The 19,862-nt window shown below is 48.1% G+C and overlaps 1 protein-coding gene across 1 annotated transcript in view; it reads right to left on the reverse strand.

Moving 5' to 3' along the window:
- Positions 1-19,862, reverse strand: part of cald1a (caldesmon 1a) — a 35,710-nt gene that overhangs the window by 15,158 nt on the left and 690 nt on the right. Inside the window, exon 2 of the mRNA XM_047023286.1 lies at positions 4,022-4,104. Within this exon, the coding sequence (XP_046879242.1) occupies positions 4,022-4,095 (74 nt within the window). The 5' untranslated portion in view covers positions 4,096-4,104. The remainder of the gene's footprint in view (positions 1-4,021; positions 4,105-19,862) is intronic.

The following is a 19,862-nucleotide window of genomic DNA, read 5'->3' on the forward strand; positions in this document are numbered from 1 at the left end:
AAAGTAAACCTGTTACTGTATATTGTTACTATTAGACAACCGGGGACTGGTTGTTTTCATCCTTATTCGTATAAGTATAACCTCTTTTAGAGTTCTTTCCCCATGAACAGATTTCATGTTCCAACCGAGGGGGGCTGTCGCTGTCTTGGTGTGTGGGGCTGCATCAAATACCCTTTTAGCTCTGTTAAATTGCTGCACTAGTCCACACTTGACCGGTGGGGATCTCATTCTATTATGACTGTAACTGTTAGCTGCTCCTGGCATTCTCTAATCCCTGCTCTTCTCTCTCTGTCCCCCCCCACACATTCCCTGTGGTGTGGGGGGTTTGAGCTGTCAGGACCTGCTTGGTCGTCGGTCTGCCAACGCTGGACCAGGTTGTCACCCGGAATCCAGTCTCCATGACGGCCAACAGCGAGTTTCCCGGTCCCATCCAACGTCTATAACGCCGAACAATGGATTTTGGTGTTTCAAAACCCATTGACACTGTATGACTATGTTTAGCCTGTGTTCTGCTCCTCTCTTCTACCAACCATCTCTGGAGGAGGGGATCCCTCTCTGAATTGCTCCTCCCAAGGTTTCTTCAATTTTTTCTCCCGTTGGGAGTTTTTCTGGGAGTTTTTCCTTGTCTTCCTTATGGGTTTAGGTTGGTTGAGGGGCAGTTCTATGGGCGCATGTGAAGCCCTCTGTGACATGCTTGCGTGTAAAAAGGGCTATACAAATACATTTGATTTGATTTTGATTTGAGAGAGAGAGAGAAGGAGAGAGCTCAGGGCTTTACAGTCGTTTTACAACCAGAGAACAACCTTGTACATTCTGGCCTCTCAGTCCAGATTAGCACCTTGACCTCAAACACAACTACACCATCCCAGCCCAGGACAGAGGCTGCAGCTCAGTCTGAGAAGGCTGGGGTCAGGTGTGAGGGGAAGCCCATTCATCGCTGGAGCACGTCACCCAGCACTGACCTGAGAGGCAGTTGAGTGAGAGGGGGAGATCCACCGCGTCGCCCTCCCCCCACGGCCCAGAGGCCCTGACAGACCAGCCCCAGGTCAGGGGCAGGACAGACTGCGGGTCCATTCTCCAGGACGGGGATGTTTGGAAGGGCCCATTCACTGAGGATGGTTGTTATTTCCTGAGCTCTTCCTGGTCTCTCAGGAGGGCTGGAGCAGATGTGGAGGAGGGGCGGGGCCCAACACCAGGAAGCACCATTGCTGCACCATGGATGCTGCACATGAGTGTGCTGCGCTCCACTCACAGATAAATAATGTCTCAGAGTTCGGTCATTCAAAGTTATTTATTTTTACAGGGGTTAACTATTCATTATCTCTGAGATTTTGTTTCACTCTGTGGTGTTTTATGACTTTCTCATGCCATGCATCATTTTGAAGTCATGTTTTTCATTCATGAACGTCGTGTCAGAAGCCTTGGTTTCAGTGACAAGAGTCAAAACGGTCTCGCATTAATTTCCTATGGGAACTCTATCAAAACAAGGCCTTGGCTTGTCCCCGGTGCTGGACAGTGTGAGGAACATGTCATTGGAGCTCAGGGGCAGAGACACTCCACAAGACACAGGCCAGCTGGGATGCTGCTCACCCTCACTGCTAAGACTGGGGAACATTCCATGTCCACTTCTCTTCTGGAAGGGAAGTTAAAACAGCAGTCAAAACATTCCTGTGTGTGTGTGTGTGGGGGGGGGGGAGGTTGCTGCTTGGACACAGCAAGGGCCAGTCCACAGACCGGTGTGAGAAACAGTGTTGCTGTGATACAAGGGGACCGTGTGTGTGGGAGAGAGAGAGAGCGAGAGAGACAGACAGACAGAGAGACAGAGAAACAACATGATGGGCTGGATTGAACCTCACTGTCAGCAGACTGGTCTGAATCTGACATAACACAGAACAGGGACAGGGAACTCAAAACACCCAGGCACCCTCACACACACACACACACACACACACACACACACACACACACACACACACACACACACACACACACACACACACACACACACACACACACACACACACACACACACACACACACACACAGGATGCTAGATCTAGGCTCACATAGATAAGAGAGCATCGAGCTAGTAATCTGAAGGTTGCCAGTTCGATTCCCGGCCGGTGCACATGACGTTGTGTCCTTGGGCAAGGCACTTCACCCTACTTGCCTCGGGGAGAATGTCCCTGTACTTACTGTAAGTCGCTCTGGATAAGAGTGTCTGCTAAATGACTAAATGTAAATGTAAATGAGGTAAATGCTGCTCGTCAAGGCTTCATTGCCTTTGGCTGGTCCAGACTGGCCACACCCGTCTCAGCCCTATAGCCATCTGCTACATGTATACACACAATCTCAAGTCTCAGATTCATCTCTGCCCAACCAAGCTGTAGTTCAGTTAACAGCTCTATGATGCTCAGATACGAAGCCGATGCTGGTCACCTTTCCAGTTAACATGTATTATCATAGCAAGACATCTGGCAGTCTTGCTACTCATATCATATATACACACACATACAGTTTTACATTCTTGCAGCATATTTACAAGTTGGTGGTGGTTAAGCAGAGGCCAAAAGCAGACATACTTTTGACTAGCTAGATTATGTGTGACATGTAAATATTGTGTGTTACAGCATATTGGTAAAAATGTAAACATTTCAATTGAGAGATCTTTTATCAATAACACAATGTTCAACTAGAATTCCAGTTTTGCCTGCCAACTGAAATGACTCCTTTAGCTGAACCCCCCCCCCCCCCCTGTGCACATACTCCCACCATGGAAAACCTTCCCTTATCCTCCTCTTGCTCTCTCTCTCTCTCTCTCTCTCTCTCTCTCTCTCTCTCTCTCTCTCTCTCTCTCTCTATCACAATCCATTGACTCCCTTTCTCTCTCTTCACTTTCCCTCATTCTCACTTGACACTTTCTGCCACATTTCAGACAAACAACCCGCAGCACTGACTTAGAGGCGCATTATGAAACAATCTCCCACATTCCCAGTCGAGCGGGCAGCAGAGCAGGGTGATGGTGAACACACATGCAGGATCAGAGAGCACGCCAGCAACGTTACACTAGATTACATCTGCTGGACGTGAGTGGAGATGACCATGATGAGATATGAGCTAAGTCATAAATAATGCTCCCGGTCAGTACGTTTTCTGGCAGAAAACGTCGGTTTCCACAATACGTTCAGCAATGTTCAAATAAACACTGACTGCATGACAAAGTCAAGAGCGAGCATCCAAAAGCTGCAATGTGCACACACAGACACTTCTTACATGCATGAGATGCTGCTTTCCAACCATTCATCAACTGCCCTGGAACGCCATCATTAGCTTATCAACACTGGGGAGGTAAACATGTGCACCGCAGAAGCATATCTGATGAAGGGTTATTCAGACTCAACCTCTGTTTGCCGAGTGTCCATATCAACTCATGAGCTGTGCATAGACCCTGTGCATTGTACTATGTACACAGGTCAAAGCGAGAAACATTTGCATGTCCATCCATCTGAAGTTGTTTGATGTCAGATGTGTTTTATGACCATGCAATAGGGCTGTTCTCCTTTGGTACTGTACTGTGGAGGGTTTTAACAGATACAAGTAGCAGCACAGTCAACACCAGTCTGGTGAGGCAGCGCCATTGACCCATATATGGACAGAGGAGAGAGCACTGAGGTCATCAGGCCAGGTGGAGATGATTAGGCCACTTGCACCCCTTCTGACCAACTGATGGAACTGCAGCTTCCATAATGAGGACGAGGCAGGGTCAGTCTGATTTGCATATAGAGCCAGCACTTTCTATGAGGACTTGAGGTGTACTATGGCAGACTTAATGTCTGTGTGGGTTTTGAGTCAACTACTCGATTGTAGCCAAAGGATTTGAGTCACATGTACAGGAAAATGCGAGGTCTCCCATTTGACCAAGAGGAGCACTGTTATGAGTGGTCCTCCAACCACCGCAGTTACACAAGGACCTGAGGCAGCAGGAGGAATAAGAGATGATGATGATGAAGAGTAGTCTTACCGTTCGGCCTCCAGCCTCATCTCCTCCCTCTTCTGCCTCCTCAGCTCACGGCGGCGCTCAAAGTCGTCGTCCATGGTTACGCCCTGCAGGATGACATCATTGTGTGTTAGTTTACAGACAGGAAGGAAGGAGGGAAGGACCAGGGGATGTTTATCCCGTCCGGTTATCTGCCAGTCCTCACACACACACACACACACACACACACACACATGCACACACACAGGAGGTCAACAGGCAGTCTACAGTACAGCCTGGATGGGTGAACAATGTTTACGGCATCTAAGTGTGCTATTGATGCCTCACACATGTTTAGCGACTACCTTGACCAGTGTGCACTGACTCAAACAGGGAAAACTGGTTTTCAAGTTCTGGAAACACAAGTATGTACTGACCACCGGCTACTGTCTCTGAGCCAGGATTAAAAGTGAAAGAGTATGAAGAAGAGAGAGAATGTGAGGGAGAGAGAATGTGAGGGAGGGAGGATGGTGATGATGAAGGGATACAAGCAGACAGGAAGCTAACCCAATCAGCTAGAAAGACAGGGAGTAAAAATATCCCGCTAGCTACGTGACTGAGCAGTGAGGAGTGCAGAGAAGCTGGACCACCCAGGAGAGTCCTCACTCTGAACATCAACACTCTCCCCCTGCAGAAACACTGCCAGAAACACAGTCTACAGACACAGGAAAACTATATCTACAGACACACTGGTAGGAAAACTATATCTACAGACACAGTGCTAGGCACGTTGCCTATGTACAGTACAACTACGACACGTACAGTTCAGTACAGGCCTTTGAACCACAGTCTAGTAGACAGACATGACAGTAGCTTAGCAAACCACTAGGCAGTGGAATACAATGGAACCCTACCTTAGCAGTAGTTAGCAGTTAGTGATTAGCTTCCCTCCTGTCGTACCATATCAGCCTGTCTCTACGGTTTGCCAACAGAGCTACAACGCTCCATCTACAGCAATGTCTCGCTCCAGATAGTCCACTGCCTGAGAAGTCAAACTCTGGCCTCTCCTCTTCTTTTTCTGCCCCTCCCTCTTTCCCTCCAACTCCCGCTCTCTTGCAGTCTTTCGTCTCTCGTCGTCTCCCCCTCTACTCTCTCATGCCTTCCCTCCCCCTCCTCCTCCAACCCCCGCCTCACTGCCCCCCCCTCCTCTCTCCTCCATCTCCCCCCCGCTTACCCTCCTTCTCTCCCTCTCTCTTTCTCTCCCCTCTTTCCAGTGTTTCCTGTCGTGTTTACGGGGCTGTCAGTGGCTGGCTGGAGAAACTGTTCTGGGATCAGTGCTGGAGACTTCCTGTGTGTGCTGCAGAACTGAGCCTGCTCCACTGTGCCCAACTGCCACACACACACACACCCACCCACACAAACAGGGGAACAGGAAGAGCATGGACAGAGGAGTTACAGTATGTTCCTAAACCCATGTTTCTAACTGGAACACTCCATCTCCATTCCTCCCTCCCTCTCTCTCTCTTTCTCTGTCCCCATCCTTCCCTCTTTTCTTTCTGCAATCTTTTCTGTCCACCTTATTTCTTGTAGGCAATATCCTTCTCCTTTTAGTCTGTTTTCCTTTTTCCATCATCCCTCTCTCCTCCTTTATCCATTCTATCCCCTCTTCCAGCTTCACCTCTCCCAGAATCCTCACTTGTACTAGAGAATTAAACTAAACAGGTCTGGTTTCCCTGGCCCTCTCCCCCTCTCTCCCCCCTTCTCCTATCAGAGCAGATAGTTCCAAAACCGCAAGAATTTGCTAGCTATGTTTAGATGCACTTATGCCATTTGCAGCGGGAGGAAAATTGGCACTTGGATTCTGGCACTTCGTACAACTGTAATTAGGCTAAATGAGAGCAATAACTAAAAACCTGAAAGCCAACAACATAATCATACACTTCCTAGAAACTTCGCCAGGACTTCGTTACTGTAGCTAGCTACACTTATTACTACACGCCAGTCTGCTGATCATGGTTTGGTACTAGTAGATAGTAAGGAATATGACACTCATAAGCCCAGTGGGCATTTGGACTCTCGAGCGTGTTTGACTGCCCCATAGCCCCTAGATGCCCCAGCAGATCTCTTCTGGAGATTAGGACATCACTGGTCAAACTGCTTCTCAGCATGCTCTGCCTCATCTGCATGGAACCCCAGTGTCTACAAGAGGCCCATGCATTCCAGGGAGGGTCTTTGGTAAAATACTGAAATGTAGAGTTGTGTGTGTTTCTGGAGCAGACCACCCATGCTGCTAGCTGCTAGCACTAGCTAACTTACATGCACACAGACATGGCCATCCATATGGACATATATGGACACAGAGAAAGGGCAACAAGCAGTATGAACATACATGTACAACCCAACAACCAATAGGAGAACAGGTCTGGGCAGCCTTTAAATGATGCCACCGGCAATTGTGGGAGTATGGTTAGAATGTAACGTCATGGCCAGCGTGTTGCATGTAGGAGAAGCCCCACGGTTGTTTGTTAGAGTTGTCAGAGTGATACTCAGTTTACTCACTCCATCCTGATTAACTTTCAGACAAACACATCAATCTGAGCAGTATGTCTCTTGAGCTATGTAAGGAATGCTGCTATTGAACCCTGGGTGTTAGGAAAAGACCCTGACCCAGCCCTTCAATAGTTCTCCTGACTATTAAAGCCCTTCCAGAAAATTCCACACAGGGGGTGAAGTCATGACATCAACTGTCATGCCATGACAGTTCTGTCAACAGAAACAAGAGTTAAAATTATTCCACTGAAAGTGAACAACGGAGCTGAAAACAGTGGGCTGGTTTTAGCTGTGTGTGTGTTAGCTTCGTGTGAAGGCAGAGGAGATACAAGCACAGTCCAGGTCTACCCTTAGGCTAAACCACAGAGAGGGGAATCTTTAGGATTAACCAAAGTACAGAGAGAGAGACAGAGAGAGGTCGTTTTAAAGAGACAGCTTTTCCTGTTACTGAGTCCAAAAAATTAAAAGAAAACATATTTACAGTGCCACCCACCGGTTTTTGGATCATAGCCGTTCTGGAGCACTTATCATAGAAGTAAATGAACTGTTGAGAAAAGACAAAGAGATGAGGGAGAGAGAAAGAATGAGAGAGAAAGAGGGGGTGGGGAGATAGACCTGCTTTGCCAACACAAACCATTCTCCCAAATAAGAATTTCTGTCAATACATCCTTAAATAGCACCAGCAGAGCTGTGTTAGTACTGCTCAGTTTACTGACAAAAAGCCATGGAAACAAACATTGTCATGATATGAACAACCCTACCACACACAGGAACATACTGTTCCCTTTCTATAGAGGTGGAGGTGAGGAGAGAAGAACCGATGAGAGGGGAGGAGAGGTTAAGAAAGGACAGGTGTGGAGAGGTTAGAAAAGAGGATCCGGTAGGAGATGAAAGAGGAAAGGAGGAGAGGTTAGGAATTAGGAGATATTTGGACAGGAGAGGAGAAGTCAGGTGAAGGAGAGGAGCAGACAAGAGACGTCAGGTACAGGAGAGGAAAGGAGACCGAGGAGAGGAGAGAGGAGAAGAGAGGCTAGGAAAGGAATTTTGGGTCAACGAGAGGCCTGTAGCTGCAGGTCAGCGTATAATGTGTTGCCATGGCGACGGCACAGGTGCGCTGGGCAGCAGGTGGGAGAGGTGTCCCAGGGTGTCTGCTGTGTCAGCGCTGGCACAAGGCCGGGTCTGTCTGCTCCACCTCTCAGCACCACCACACTGGGCCAAGACGCCCTGAATCATCACAGACACTTCAGCACCCAACGTCCTCCATGCATAAAGCATAGCTCTCTCTCTCTCTCTCTCTCTCTCTCTCTCTCTCTCTCTCTCTCTCTCTCTGTCTCTCTCTGTCTCTCTGAGGGCATATGTGTGTGTGTGTTTGTGTCTGTGGTCGGCTCTGGTTCTGTGTGAAGTGCATCTCCTCTCACACGTTCAGTCGTCTGACGCTCCAATGTATTTACACAGCCTGGAACCGACCTGGATAACCACACATAAATCCACCCCAGTTTCTGGTAATAAAAGGCTAAGATTTCTAGCTCTCTTTGCTTCAACTCCTCCGTCTCTTTCTCCACGCTCTCTATCCCCTCTCTCTCTCTCTCTCTCTCTCTCTCTCTCTCTCTCTCTCTCTCTCTCTCTCTCTCTCTCTCTCTCTCTCTCTCTTCCTCACTCTTTCTCTTTTCAAAAAAATAAAGACATGCCTAGCTGGCAGTTGCTGACATTGTGCCCATACCCACTACCTACAGCAGGCGAGTGCGTGTGTGTTGAGTGTATGCATGTGTGTGTGTGTACCTGTGAGTCAGTGTGTGTGCGTGTGTGTGTCTGACTGCACAACCCAGAAACCCTGATGCCAAAGGCAGCCAGCTTCCAGCTTGTGGTGTCAAACTGCAGTGCTTTAGCTAGGACACGTTCTAGACAGGATATGAGGTGGCGAGAGCCATCGGAGCTCCAGCTCGATCTCTAAACCAGCTGCTGCAGATGCTGCCTCCCTCTCATCCAACACTAACTCTCACTCCCACAGACATGTGGCCGCGCTCAAACCAGAAGGAATTCTGTGAATGTCACCAGGCTCTGTTCTTCGAGGGTCCTGAGAGCGGATTTGGGGGCCAAAGACGAGGATTGATTACATGAATGGATCTGGAAGTATCTGAAGTGCATTTGATTTGGTCCACAGTTGGCGTTTTATTACAGTGGGTAAGAACAATCAAGCATTTGATGGTTATTTAATCATAATCGAAGGCAGCCTTATTGAGGCAGAGCTGTGGATGAGGCACGTTTTTTGAGGGGGGAGGCAGGTCAACCAGGGACAAGCCCAAACTACTGCCTCCACCCCTCTCTGCTGCTGACCACGGCTGCCTGAAAGAGTCGGAGGAGGAGGAAGAGGGGGATGAGGCAGAGGAGTAGAAGATGAGCGATAGAAAGCGTAGCACAATGAGAAACATGATGAAAAAGAAGATTCACACTGGAATCAAAATCTGCTCCCAGCCTAGGAAGTTTCCGTTGAAGAGGAGAGGAGAAGGAGAAGATGGGGTGTTGGAAAAAAGAGGAGTTGAGGAAGGGAAGAGAGGGAGGGAAGGGAAGAGGAGAAGGAAAGCCCTGCATTCCCAGACAATGGTTCACATTCTTCGCCAGGTCTCCTCAGCCTGTGAATCAGCCTGACAGCCAGCCAGCTGAGGTTACCTGAACGCTGGGTCCCCAGAGCACAGAGGGGTTCACTCAACACACTGATGGAGACACTGGCACACACTCAGCACCCTGAGACACCCTGAGACACCCTGAAACACACAGGACACAGAGCCAGCTGGCCACAACTGTAAACTACTGCAGAGACACAACTGCTCTCATGATCTTATCCCACAGGTATTCATTATAAGTGACATAATTACTCGATACAAAAACACATGGCTTGCAATCCTCTCTATTTTCACTCAATCATCCTGATAAGGAACTCCTTTCTTTGACCTGAACAGAGTGGAAGGTTTAAGACATTTTCCACTGGCAGGGAGATAACCTGGTCTTGGCTTGGCGATGCTGTTGTGTGTGTGTGTGTGTGTGTGTTTGTATCCGTGCGCGTGTGAAGGAGAGATAGATTCTAGTATATTTAGACCATGAATCACATCTATTTTTAACATTCATGAGCACATTGTTAAGTTTCAGGCTGTGCACTTCACCCCTGTTCACAACTGGAACACACCCTTCATGAACTTAAGACATTACATTAACATGTCATAAAAACATGATGTACTTTCTATTAACAAATACATTACTTTCCATACCAGAGAGATACTGGCCACAAAGCCCGAGCCACATGCTTCATCCACATCATGCTTCAATCTGAACAGTTTTTTCTTTGCATCCATAAACAAGCTCACATCTTGCTAGGAACTTACACACACACCTCCACATGCCGGGGCATCAAGTCAAATCTTCTACAGACAAGGTTGTGAAAAAAGCTTTGTCTGCGGATTTCTGACCATGGGGCCAGTGAGTCATCTATCCATCCGGATTGTGAGTAGGCGACATGCAGACCACTCCTCTGCAGGTAGGTAAATAAGTAGTAAGTTTATTTGTATAGCAGCACTTCTCGCAGATCAAATCACAAAGTGCTTCACACCAAAATACAATATAACACTACAAATAAAGACAGAACATTTAAATAGAAATAGAAACATGACAAACAACCATAAAAACCCCTCAACTAACTAAAAAGGTTAGCATATGGGCTCTCCTCCACTGGAAACACTCAAGACTCAACAATCTATAGTGGATGTCAGTAAAAAAGCTTTTTATTAGATAATGTATATAATGCAGTTCAAAATGGTTTTCCTCTTAAAGGGAAACTGTTGACTTTATCTACATGTACTGCAGCATACACAGAAGGGTTTAAGAGGGGTGATCAAGTTTAGAAGGGCAATCTTTTCTCCTCTTTGAGGTTTGGGGCCTTGTGCTTTGAAAACCAACTTTCTTGCTAGTCACAGCCTCTATCAGACTATGGGAAGGGGAGAGGGCCAAAAAGAACAGAACCCACAGAACATGGATGTTTGTACGGCATCAAACGGCTACTGCAGCTGGCCGCGCTCCATATGACCAAATATGGAAGGAAAAAAAGCTCCTTTTCCCGTAACCTCACTGAGAAAAAAAAATTGCCTTTCTAACATGCTGTGCAGCGAGATATAGCTCTCACACGAGCGCATACACACACGCAGGCACACACAGTTGAACACGCGCACACACACACACAAACACACACAGCAACACGCACGCACACCACAGAAGAGGGTTGGAGTTGGCTTTTTGTCCGACTTCCATGAGTGATGGTTCCTCTATACTGGCATTTCTGGGACCATGTCAAGAACACAGAGTATTATTAGGATAGGTTTGGCTGCTGCTCTGTGGGACTAGCAGGGTAGCTGACAAACACTAAAACACAGGCTGATAAAGTCAAATAAAGTCAGAGACACAGATGTAGAAGACCCTAGGCTAGGAGATGAAAGGAGGTTTAGTCCGACAGAGAACAGAGTGATGAATAAGCCACGTCTCCTAGTATTCGCTAGAGTTTGGGAGGGTTTTAGCTCCAGGAGTTTCACGCTCTTACGAAACCGCTTGAAATAATACGTTGGCGGTTTGGATACAAACAGCCAGAGTGTCAGCTAATCTCAATAAATACACTCCCAAGCCCCTGTCATGAGGCGTTGTCGCTGCTCTCTGAGCTGAGCCGCTTCTGCCGTCTGTCTGTGATCGGTCTGGTCTCCAGTGCAGGGCCGGACTGAACGGTCTGGTCTCCAGCGCAGGGCTGGACTGAACGGTCTGGTCTCCAGCGCAGGGCTGGACTGAACGGTCTGGTCTACAGCGCAGGGCTGGACTGAACAGTCTCCAGCGCAGGGCTGGACTGAACGGTCTGGTCTCCAGCGCAGGGCTGGACTGAAAGGTCTGGTCTCCAGCGCAGGGCTGGACTGAACGGTCTGGTCTCCAGCGGAGGGCTGGACTGAACGGTGTACAGCGCAGGGCTGGACTGAACGGTCTGGTCTACAGCGCAGGGCTGGACTGAACGGTCTGGTCTCCAGCGCAGGGCTGGCCTGAACGGTCTAAAGCGCAGGGCTGGAAAGCAGCTTAGAACACATGCTGTCAAAATGCACTCAAAGTATCTGTTTTGGCCCAATGTATATACTGTTTGGCATACCAATACAGCATGTCGGAGATGTACCTGACAGACTTGTATTGAGTGAATGCTCCCCACCAAGAGAAGAAATACCCAGGCAAACACTTAGTACCCCAGAGCTTGACTAATGACCCTCTCTACCTCTTACCTCCACGCCTCCCCTCCTGTCTCTCTATCTCCCCATTTCTCTCTATCTCCGAGAGGATTTGTCCTCCTGCAGAGACATATTTCCGGACACCTGCCATCCCATAATATAAATGACCCTGGGCCCAGAACGCAAACACAGAAGAAGGAAGAAGAAAAAAAAGAGTAAAGTATCTGTTGAACATTTCTGACAGGCTCCATTAAATACCAAGTTTTTTCAGGAACAGAAAAAGAACAGTCGAGAAGAACAGGGGAAAAAAAGGGGTAAAGATAAAGTGACGAGACAGTGAGTCCCACACAGGGAGAAACATGTTCCAGTCATGCCTTACATGGGAGTCACCATCAGGCCATGGAGACACCAGCCCTCTACCCCCTCCAGCCCTCGAGTGACAGGACCACAGTCCCCAGGACACATCCCACATCTGCTCCTGGCCTTCCCTGTTTAGCCTACATCCTGCTTCACTGGCTGGACCGGACCTTTTTTGCCCCCCACCTCCCAAAAATGATTGACACCCCTACCCCCTACTCCCCACACCTAATCTTAGCACTGAAGTCCGACACGTTCTCTCTCCTGGGAGGTGCGTATAACTCCGTCCAACCTCTGGTTTGAACGACGCTCAGATGTGTAAATCAGCTGGAGGAATGCGCCTGTTTGAAGATTTCAAGGGTATTACGTGACAAGAGATCTTTCAAACTAAGGGGTAGCATTCCTGGGGGGAGATAGGAGAGAGGAGATAAGGAGGACTAGAGCGCCAAGTGATGACCTCACCAGAATACAGGACATAGGTGAGGGGATAGGGAAGAGATGGGCGAGAGAGGGTGAGACAGGTCTTCTATAGGAAACACTGGTTAGCCACGAAAACAAACTATTAAAACACCAGCGGCAAGATAACTTCACGACACAAGTTCATGTAAAGAGGAGAGAAGACGGGGCAGCTCTGAGACTGGTGGACCGGGGGAGGGGGGCACGGGGGGCGTCTCAGTCCTCAGTCTCACTACCACACATTCCATAGTGAGCAGACACAACCCTTATCGTGCCTCCAGTCTTCTCCACGCTAGGCCTCGCCCTCTACGGCCATCTAACTCCGCAGCACAGCTCATGTTGGAGCAGCATATTTCTGCGGGCTGTTATTCTTAGCTTGGCAGCCGGCCAGCGTCCTGGAGATGGGGAGGTGGGGAGGGGGATGTGTGTGGCCCCCTAGGGCTAGGCTGGCTCGTTAATCTACCAGGTACACAGGGAGGTAGGTCTCCTCCTCTCTCTCTCTTTACTCTCCTCCACGTTTGTCTGTCCTGGGGTCTGTCGAGGAGGTCTGTCTGTCTGTCTGTCTGTCTCTCTGTCAGGAAGCATCACCATTCCTCCTGTCTCTCTGCGGTTATGGGACCGAAGAATTCACTGCCAGAAAATTCCAGGAAACCCTAGAGCTCTAGTAACACATAACAAAGACTCCTCTCTCTCCCCCTCTGCCCCTCTCTCTCTGTCCCTCAATGTCTTTGTCTGTCTCCCTTTCTCTCGCTCCCTGTCTATATCTCTCTTCCTGTCTGTCAGTCTGTCTCTCTCAGTGGTCCAGGAAGCTCCTTGTTGAGTTTTCTTATGTTTGACTGTCTCAGTTACTTTAACATATCGGCATTGTGCCATTGTTGTACAACTCTAAACCATAAAGTCTTTTTATAGTAGTGCTTACGTTGAACCACTGACACATAACACACTACCAACACTGTTCTACCACGGCTCCCATCAAGCTGCAGGGACGTTCACTGCTTAATGGAGGATAAAATTCTACCTCAAGAGGTTAACGTATGGTATTTAAACCACCTAATTCCTACATTTATTAGAATAACACGTATCTCAGACAAGCATGAAATTGTAAATAATTGAGCCTTGCTGTTGGAGGGTAGTCTCTCAGGTTGTGGTGAGGAGACGGTGGGTCCTCATATAGCTGGTGGCAAAACTGTAAATGAGATAAGAACACAGAGCCAGTCTCTGAACAGGACCGGGTCCAAACCCACAAGCTTTTCCTCTGCCAATGGGCTGTCTAGGGACTTCACCCATCTCCACCTGCACCACACACACACACACACACATGCTTCATCCTCTCCTGCTGTGTTTACCTAGGTGGGTGAGTGACGGGTGTTTGGGGCAGTTCCCCGGCCTGGGTCCAGGCTCTCTGGTGGTGTACCATTACTGGTCATTACCTCCAAGCTTAACTAATGGCTCCATTATCCCAGGTGGTCTCCTAGACGGCTGTCATAGTGTGTGTGTGTGTGTGTGTGTGTGGTGGGGGTTGGAGGGCCAGGCCAGACACACACTGTCCCATGAAATGCTGCCAGTCCAGGCTCACACAGACAGACCCAGACATAGAGCCAGGCTCGCCATAACAACACCTCATTGTTCTTTCTGTGTTTTGTTTCATTAAAGCAGATTTTAACGAGGCCAGCCAGATTGTCACCCCCTCCCCCTCCCATTTAAACCCACTTTACTTCAATTCTATCCCCATCTACCTCACCCTTTCATCTACCTCACCCCTCCATCTACCTCACCCCTCCATCTACCTCACCCCTCCATCTACCTCACCCTTTCATCTACCTCACCCCTCCATCTACCTTACCCTTTCATCTACCTCACCCTTTTATCCACCTCACACCTCCATCTACCTCACCCCTCCATCTACCTCACCCTTTCATCTACCTCACCCTTTTATCCACCTCATCCCTAAATCTAACTCACCCCTCCATCTACTTCACCCCTTCATCCACCTCACCCCTTCATCTACCTCACCCCTCCATATACCTCAGCCCTCCATCTATCCAGCCAATACACCACCCTCTCAATCTTTTCCCCAGATTGCAGGTGAAGAACAGATAATACAGGGCTGCATTTGACAACTCTTCCCCCTTAATGTCAGCATTAACGAGACAAGACTTCTCCATTACTAATAACTTCATCATTAGTGCTAACGAGCTGATAATGAGCCAGCACTCAGGGATGATTAATGTTCAACTCACTACAGTACACATATACACACACTGCATTTAATGGAAAATGTTTGCAGTAATATTCAGAAGTTTCCATTAAATATATTACACATTGACATTAATATTTACTTCTGTTCTAACATTTCTGCAATCTATTTTGTAGGAAAGTAACCCTGCAGACTGTTCCAGCCATGCAACTATCCAGTCATTGTCTCTGCACCTATCCCCAGGTCTGGCTATTTAATTGTAACGGGCATCTAATGGGCATCTAATAATATTTGTGATTGATTGTTTTGCCCAATTACCTTTGGCAGGTCTCGAATGAGGTCAGAGTCTGTTCAATGCCAACCTCTCTCCCTACAGAGTGTGTCTGATTAAATGGCTTTTTTGAAAGGCTGTATTTGTGGACTGCTTGTGCCCATGCCAAAATGTGGCATCCCTGGCACTGGTTCTACATCAGAACCGTTCTCTGACAGAACCTGGCTGGATAATGAAGAACAACAAACCAAAGCTAAATGATGAATCACCCGGGGGGGGGGTACTGATTCTAAACTAAACTAACCTTCTGTGCTCCTCTCTTCCTCTTCTGTGGATAGATTACCAGGATCCATGGAATGGTAGAGTACACACACATTCTCTCTCTCTCTCTTACACCCACACGAACAGATCAAAATTATATTGAGTGTGTGTGTGTGTGTGTTAGGAGGGGGAGGGGGGGGGGCTTCATGTCAGCCATTTTAAGTCTTTGATCTTCAGCTTTAATCAGTTTCACTCTCCCTCTTTCACCCCCCCCCCCCCCTCAAGCTGCCCTACCCACCTCAACTCACCCCACCCCCTTCCCACCCCTTCCCACCCCTTCCCCCTCCTCCCGTGAGGAGCAGTGACATGTGAAGTGGAAAGACACGGAGGAGGAGAGGCGCGCACTCCTTTGCTCCTCTTTCCCTTCGCTGCATTCCTGAGCTTCCCTCTGAGGCTTGCATGTAAATAGCTGGGTATGCTTCTGATTAGTCACTACACTCTATAAATGCTCTCTTAAACAGTAACTACTGCTCCTCCCCCTGCCAGAAAGCTGCAGCCTGGCAGGCCTGCTCAGGAGAGAGAGAGGTGGAAAGAGAGAGGGAGATGGAGGGGGGAGGAGAGAGAGAGAGAGAGGTGGAAAGAGAGAGGGAGATGGAGGGGGGAGGAGAGAGAGAGAGGTGGAAAGAGAGAGGGAGATGGAGGGGGAGGAGAGAGAGAGAGAGAGGCACAGAAGATGGATGGAGAGAATATGACAGAATATATAGCTCACGTACGGATCCTAACGCAGTGATACTGCATCAAGTCCTGCTAGCTATGTGGCCCAGCTCCGCACACAAACACAAGTACCTTGTCTGATCCATGCTGTGGAGGTACGAGCTGGATGCATGTTACCATGTAAGGCCTGAGTGCTTCACACGGGCCAGAGGGTGAACTTGGGGGTCAGTCCCCGAGAGCTCGTTACCTAGGAGTCCTCTTACACTGCATCCCATGAGAGCCTGCATTCATCATGAAATCACCACGCTCCCCCTTTTGCAAACCACACACTCCAACCTCCTATACACACACACACACACACACACACCTTCCCTATACCTCTATGGGGCCTATAAGCCACACACTGCTGTGTCTGTTCCCTGTATCCCAAGCTAACCTCGCTAATTCTGTAAATACATGACTTCACTGCTCTCAGTGTTTGCACACATCACCCCAATCACCCCGACCTCACTAAGTACACACAGCCCTGAGTACCCCATTATAGTACAATATGGGACTAAACATGTGATTACCTGTGTTTGTTTGGCTTAGGGCAGCTGTGGACTAGGATGGGGAGGGGCCTCTGGGGTGAGAAGATGAAGAGGGTGAGGAAGAGGAGGATGAAGAGATGGATGGTCAAGAAAAAGGGCGATCCGAAAAAAGGGTGAATAGAAAAAAGGGTGATTAGGGGGATATTATTCATATTAACAATCAATTTGAAGAGCCTGCACGTAAAGAATGTCATGAGTTATCATCCAGACTGTTGTAGGATCCTAAACTGAACTGTGCTGGTTGGAAGAGAGACTGGAACAGTCTGAGGTACACACTGGCATGGCCCGGGTCTCAAAGGGAGGAGGCCACAGGAAAGCACTGAGCCAATCAGCTCCCAGATACATTTCCTGTACTGGCTTTATCAGATGAAGAGAAGCCCAGGGGCCAATGTCCTGCTTCTCCAACACACACACACACACACACACACACACACACACACACACACACAGTTTGCTCTAGTTAAAGAACAGTCTTTAGGAATGACATCATGGTGGATGGATGAGGAAGGATGGTGAACTCAGCATCCGCCATCTCCCATGATGCCGAGCATCCAGACCTGGAGGGCAAACAGGAGAGTTTTACCTTATAAGACCACAGTCGGAGTCAGGGAGATCCTGCAACACCAACCATTTAAAGACAGTTTGGGTGAAAACAGCTGGATGTGAAAATAGCCTTTTACTGTGGTTGGACTTCTGGAGAGAAGCCTAAACTGTTGGCAAACTTATGTCTGAGTGTTTAAGGTGCCTGTTATCAACACTGCCATTCAGGCTATTACAGTGTTGGGCGTTGAGAAAGAGTACACAGTGTCTTGAGGGGAATACAAATATGTTTTGAGAACATACCCAGCCTTGTCTAATACCCGAAACCTTTCCAATGATTGCCCCTGAGCTACTGTTTCAGGCTTTAGCTCACCAAGCTAATTGACTTCCAGAACAAATGACTTTGAACCCTGTTAATCAAGTACAAGTGAATACTGACAGCCTCTTTCCATATCACCCAGGAGGGAACCTGGCTTCCATGCTACTCTACAGGACTGTCAGCACTGCAGGAACATGAGAACCCATCCTGGCACTGGTTCTGATGCAGAACCGTTCTCTGGCAGAACCTAGCTGGATAACGAAGAACAACAAACCAAAGCTAAATTACAGAGAGAGGAATTTCCATCAGAGGAAAGATATGAAAAAAGAAAGTGAGAGGAATTTTTTATTTGATTTATATATTACTAACCAAACATATGAAAGCCTCTAGTTGCACATTTTAACCTAAATAAATAGAATCTTGAGTTTCAGCTCGAGCCAGTTCTGACTTCACAAACAAGGAATGCCCTGATTTGCCCACTTATTGAACGACACCCAGTTCAGAGTTACACAGATTCCGTCTATTCTACCCTGAATCTGCTCCAACCTCACCATATTATTGAACCTAGTGTGCGGTTCTGGGTACAGTGCATTCAAATTACATGCTATTGGATTGAAAGGCTGAGCAGGCTGGAGAGGACTGAAAGGGAGTATGCTAGCATGGCCTCCATCCAGGACTCTCTCCCTGGCTCCCCAACTGCCTGTCAATCACAATATTTTCAGAACAGAACCTAAAGAATAGGAATGTGAACACGTTCTCTTGCGACCTCTCTGTGACAGAACCCTCCAGTGAAAGCTACTTATTGCAAGAACCCTCTGCCCCGGTCAAACACCCTTGCTTGCTGTCACCCTGAACACAGCCATATTACCGTATGCAATATACTATATGATATAGTCTATGTTAATTACACTGTAAAAACATGGACAGTGACAAAGGGTATGTCAGGGGGATTACTTTTGACACATTAACACTCTTTCACCACAATAAACGCTCCAATAACGCCCACAGCCACTTCCTTAGCTCCAGGTCCAGCCTTGCGTCCTGGACTGAAGCTGAGGCCACAACTCTGGGCTGACTCACTAAACCAACCCTCTTCCTTTAACCTCCAGGCCTCGGGTATGTGAGTTCCCCTGCTCTCTACCCCCATCCTCCACCCCTGGCCCAGCTGCGCGGTTTAGGACAATGGTTCCGATTGGGAACAGAGCTGATCCAAAAACAGTCGTAGAAAAAGAGAGAGCAAAAGAGAGAGAGAAAGACAGACAGCTTGATAGATAGATAGAAACCAACAGTAAGTGAGCTTGAGTGACGGAGAGAAAAAAGAAAGGGAAGGAGTGAGAGTGATAGAGAGAGAGTGCGTAACAAGAGCCCTCACCGCAGTGCACAGGCCAGGCATCAGACTCCGGAAACACAGGGCAGTGTTCCCTACATCCTGCCTGGCCTAGCCCATGCTGCCAAACCCTTGTTATCACTGCTACGAATTACCTCCAGATTCCTCCTCCTCTCTCCTCTCTTTCCCCTCTCAGCCTGAAGACCCTGAGCTGTTATGCATTCCAGAGGCTATTCCAATCAGCTGTCACCAGGTTGGTTCTGCTCCTTATAAGGTCAGGGCATTCCCTGCATGTTTCACAAACACGGCAGACTTATCAGATGCCGTTTCATGGACAATTACTGCCCTGTCTTGCTCAGAGAAATCTCAGCCCCTATAGAGCTGGAGACGCACATACTTGAACACACATTCTGCCACACAAACACACACTCTCTCTCACACACACACCCATACACACACTGACAGAGCTGCAGGCTGAAAGCAGAGAGATCAGAAAGACAGACTAACATGAGTACAGTTAGGTGAGGTGGAATATGAAGGCAGATTTGCCTCAGGGACTGAGGAATTATGAGGAATGTGACATTGAAACGATGTGGATTCACCTGGTGGTATGGCACCTCTTTGTTCCAAAACGGTTTGGAGAGATTAAAAAAATAACTTCAAATCCCGTGATGCAGGAATTGGAGTACACACCGCAAACAGGTGCTCCCCCCGCGTCCCGGTGTATCCGAGGCTATCTAGAACAACGCTCTTGTGATGAGTAGCCCTGCATACTGCACGACTAAAAAGCCTAAACAGTAAACCCACAATAGAACGTCTTTGGCATAACAGTAAATGTTTGATTTCCCATGTCAAATGCGATTTTATCATCACCTCAACCCAACTGCTTGCGTAAACCACATTGTGGTAAACTGGGATTTTTATGTTGTTGTAGGCTATTACGGAGATAGCTCGAGGCCCACCTGAGTCCGGTCTCTGCTCGCACCTCAGATAAGGATCAGAAGCAAAGTAGGCTACAGAGCAGAGAGAACAGCACTACTTTTTTAAATAGAATAAATCGTTAT

This window comes from Hypomesus transpacificus, chromosome 7 (assembly GCF_021917145.1).
Source record: "Hypomesus transpacificus isolate Combined female chromosome 7, fHypTra1, whole genome shotgun sequence".
In the NCBI taxonomy this organism is placed as follows: domain Eukaryota; kingdom Metazoa; phylum Chordata; class Actinopteri; order Osmeriformes; family Osmeridae; genus Hypomesus; species Hypomesus transpacificus.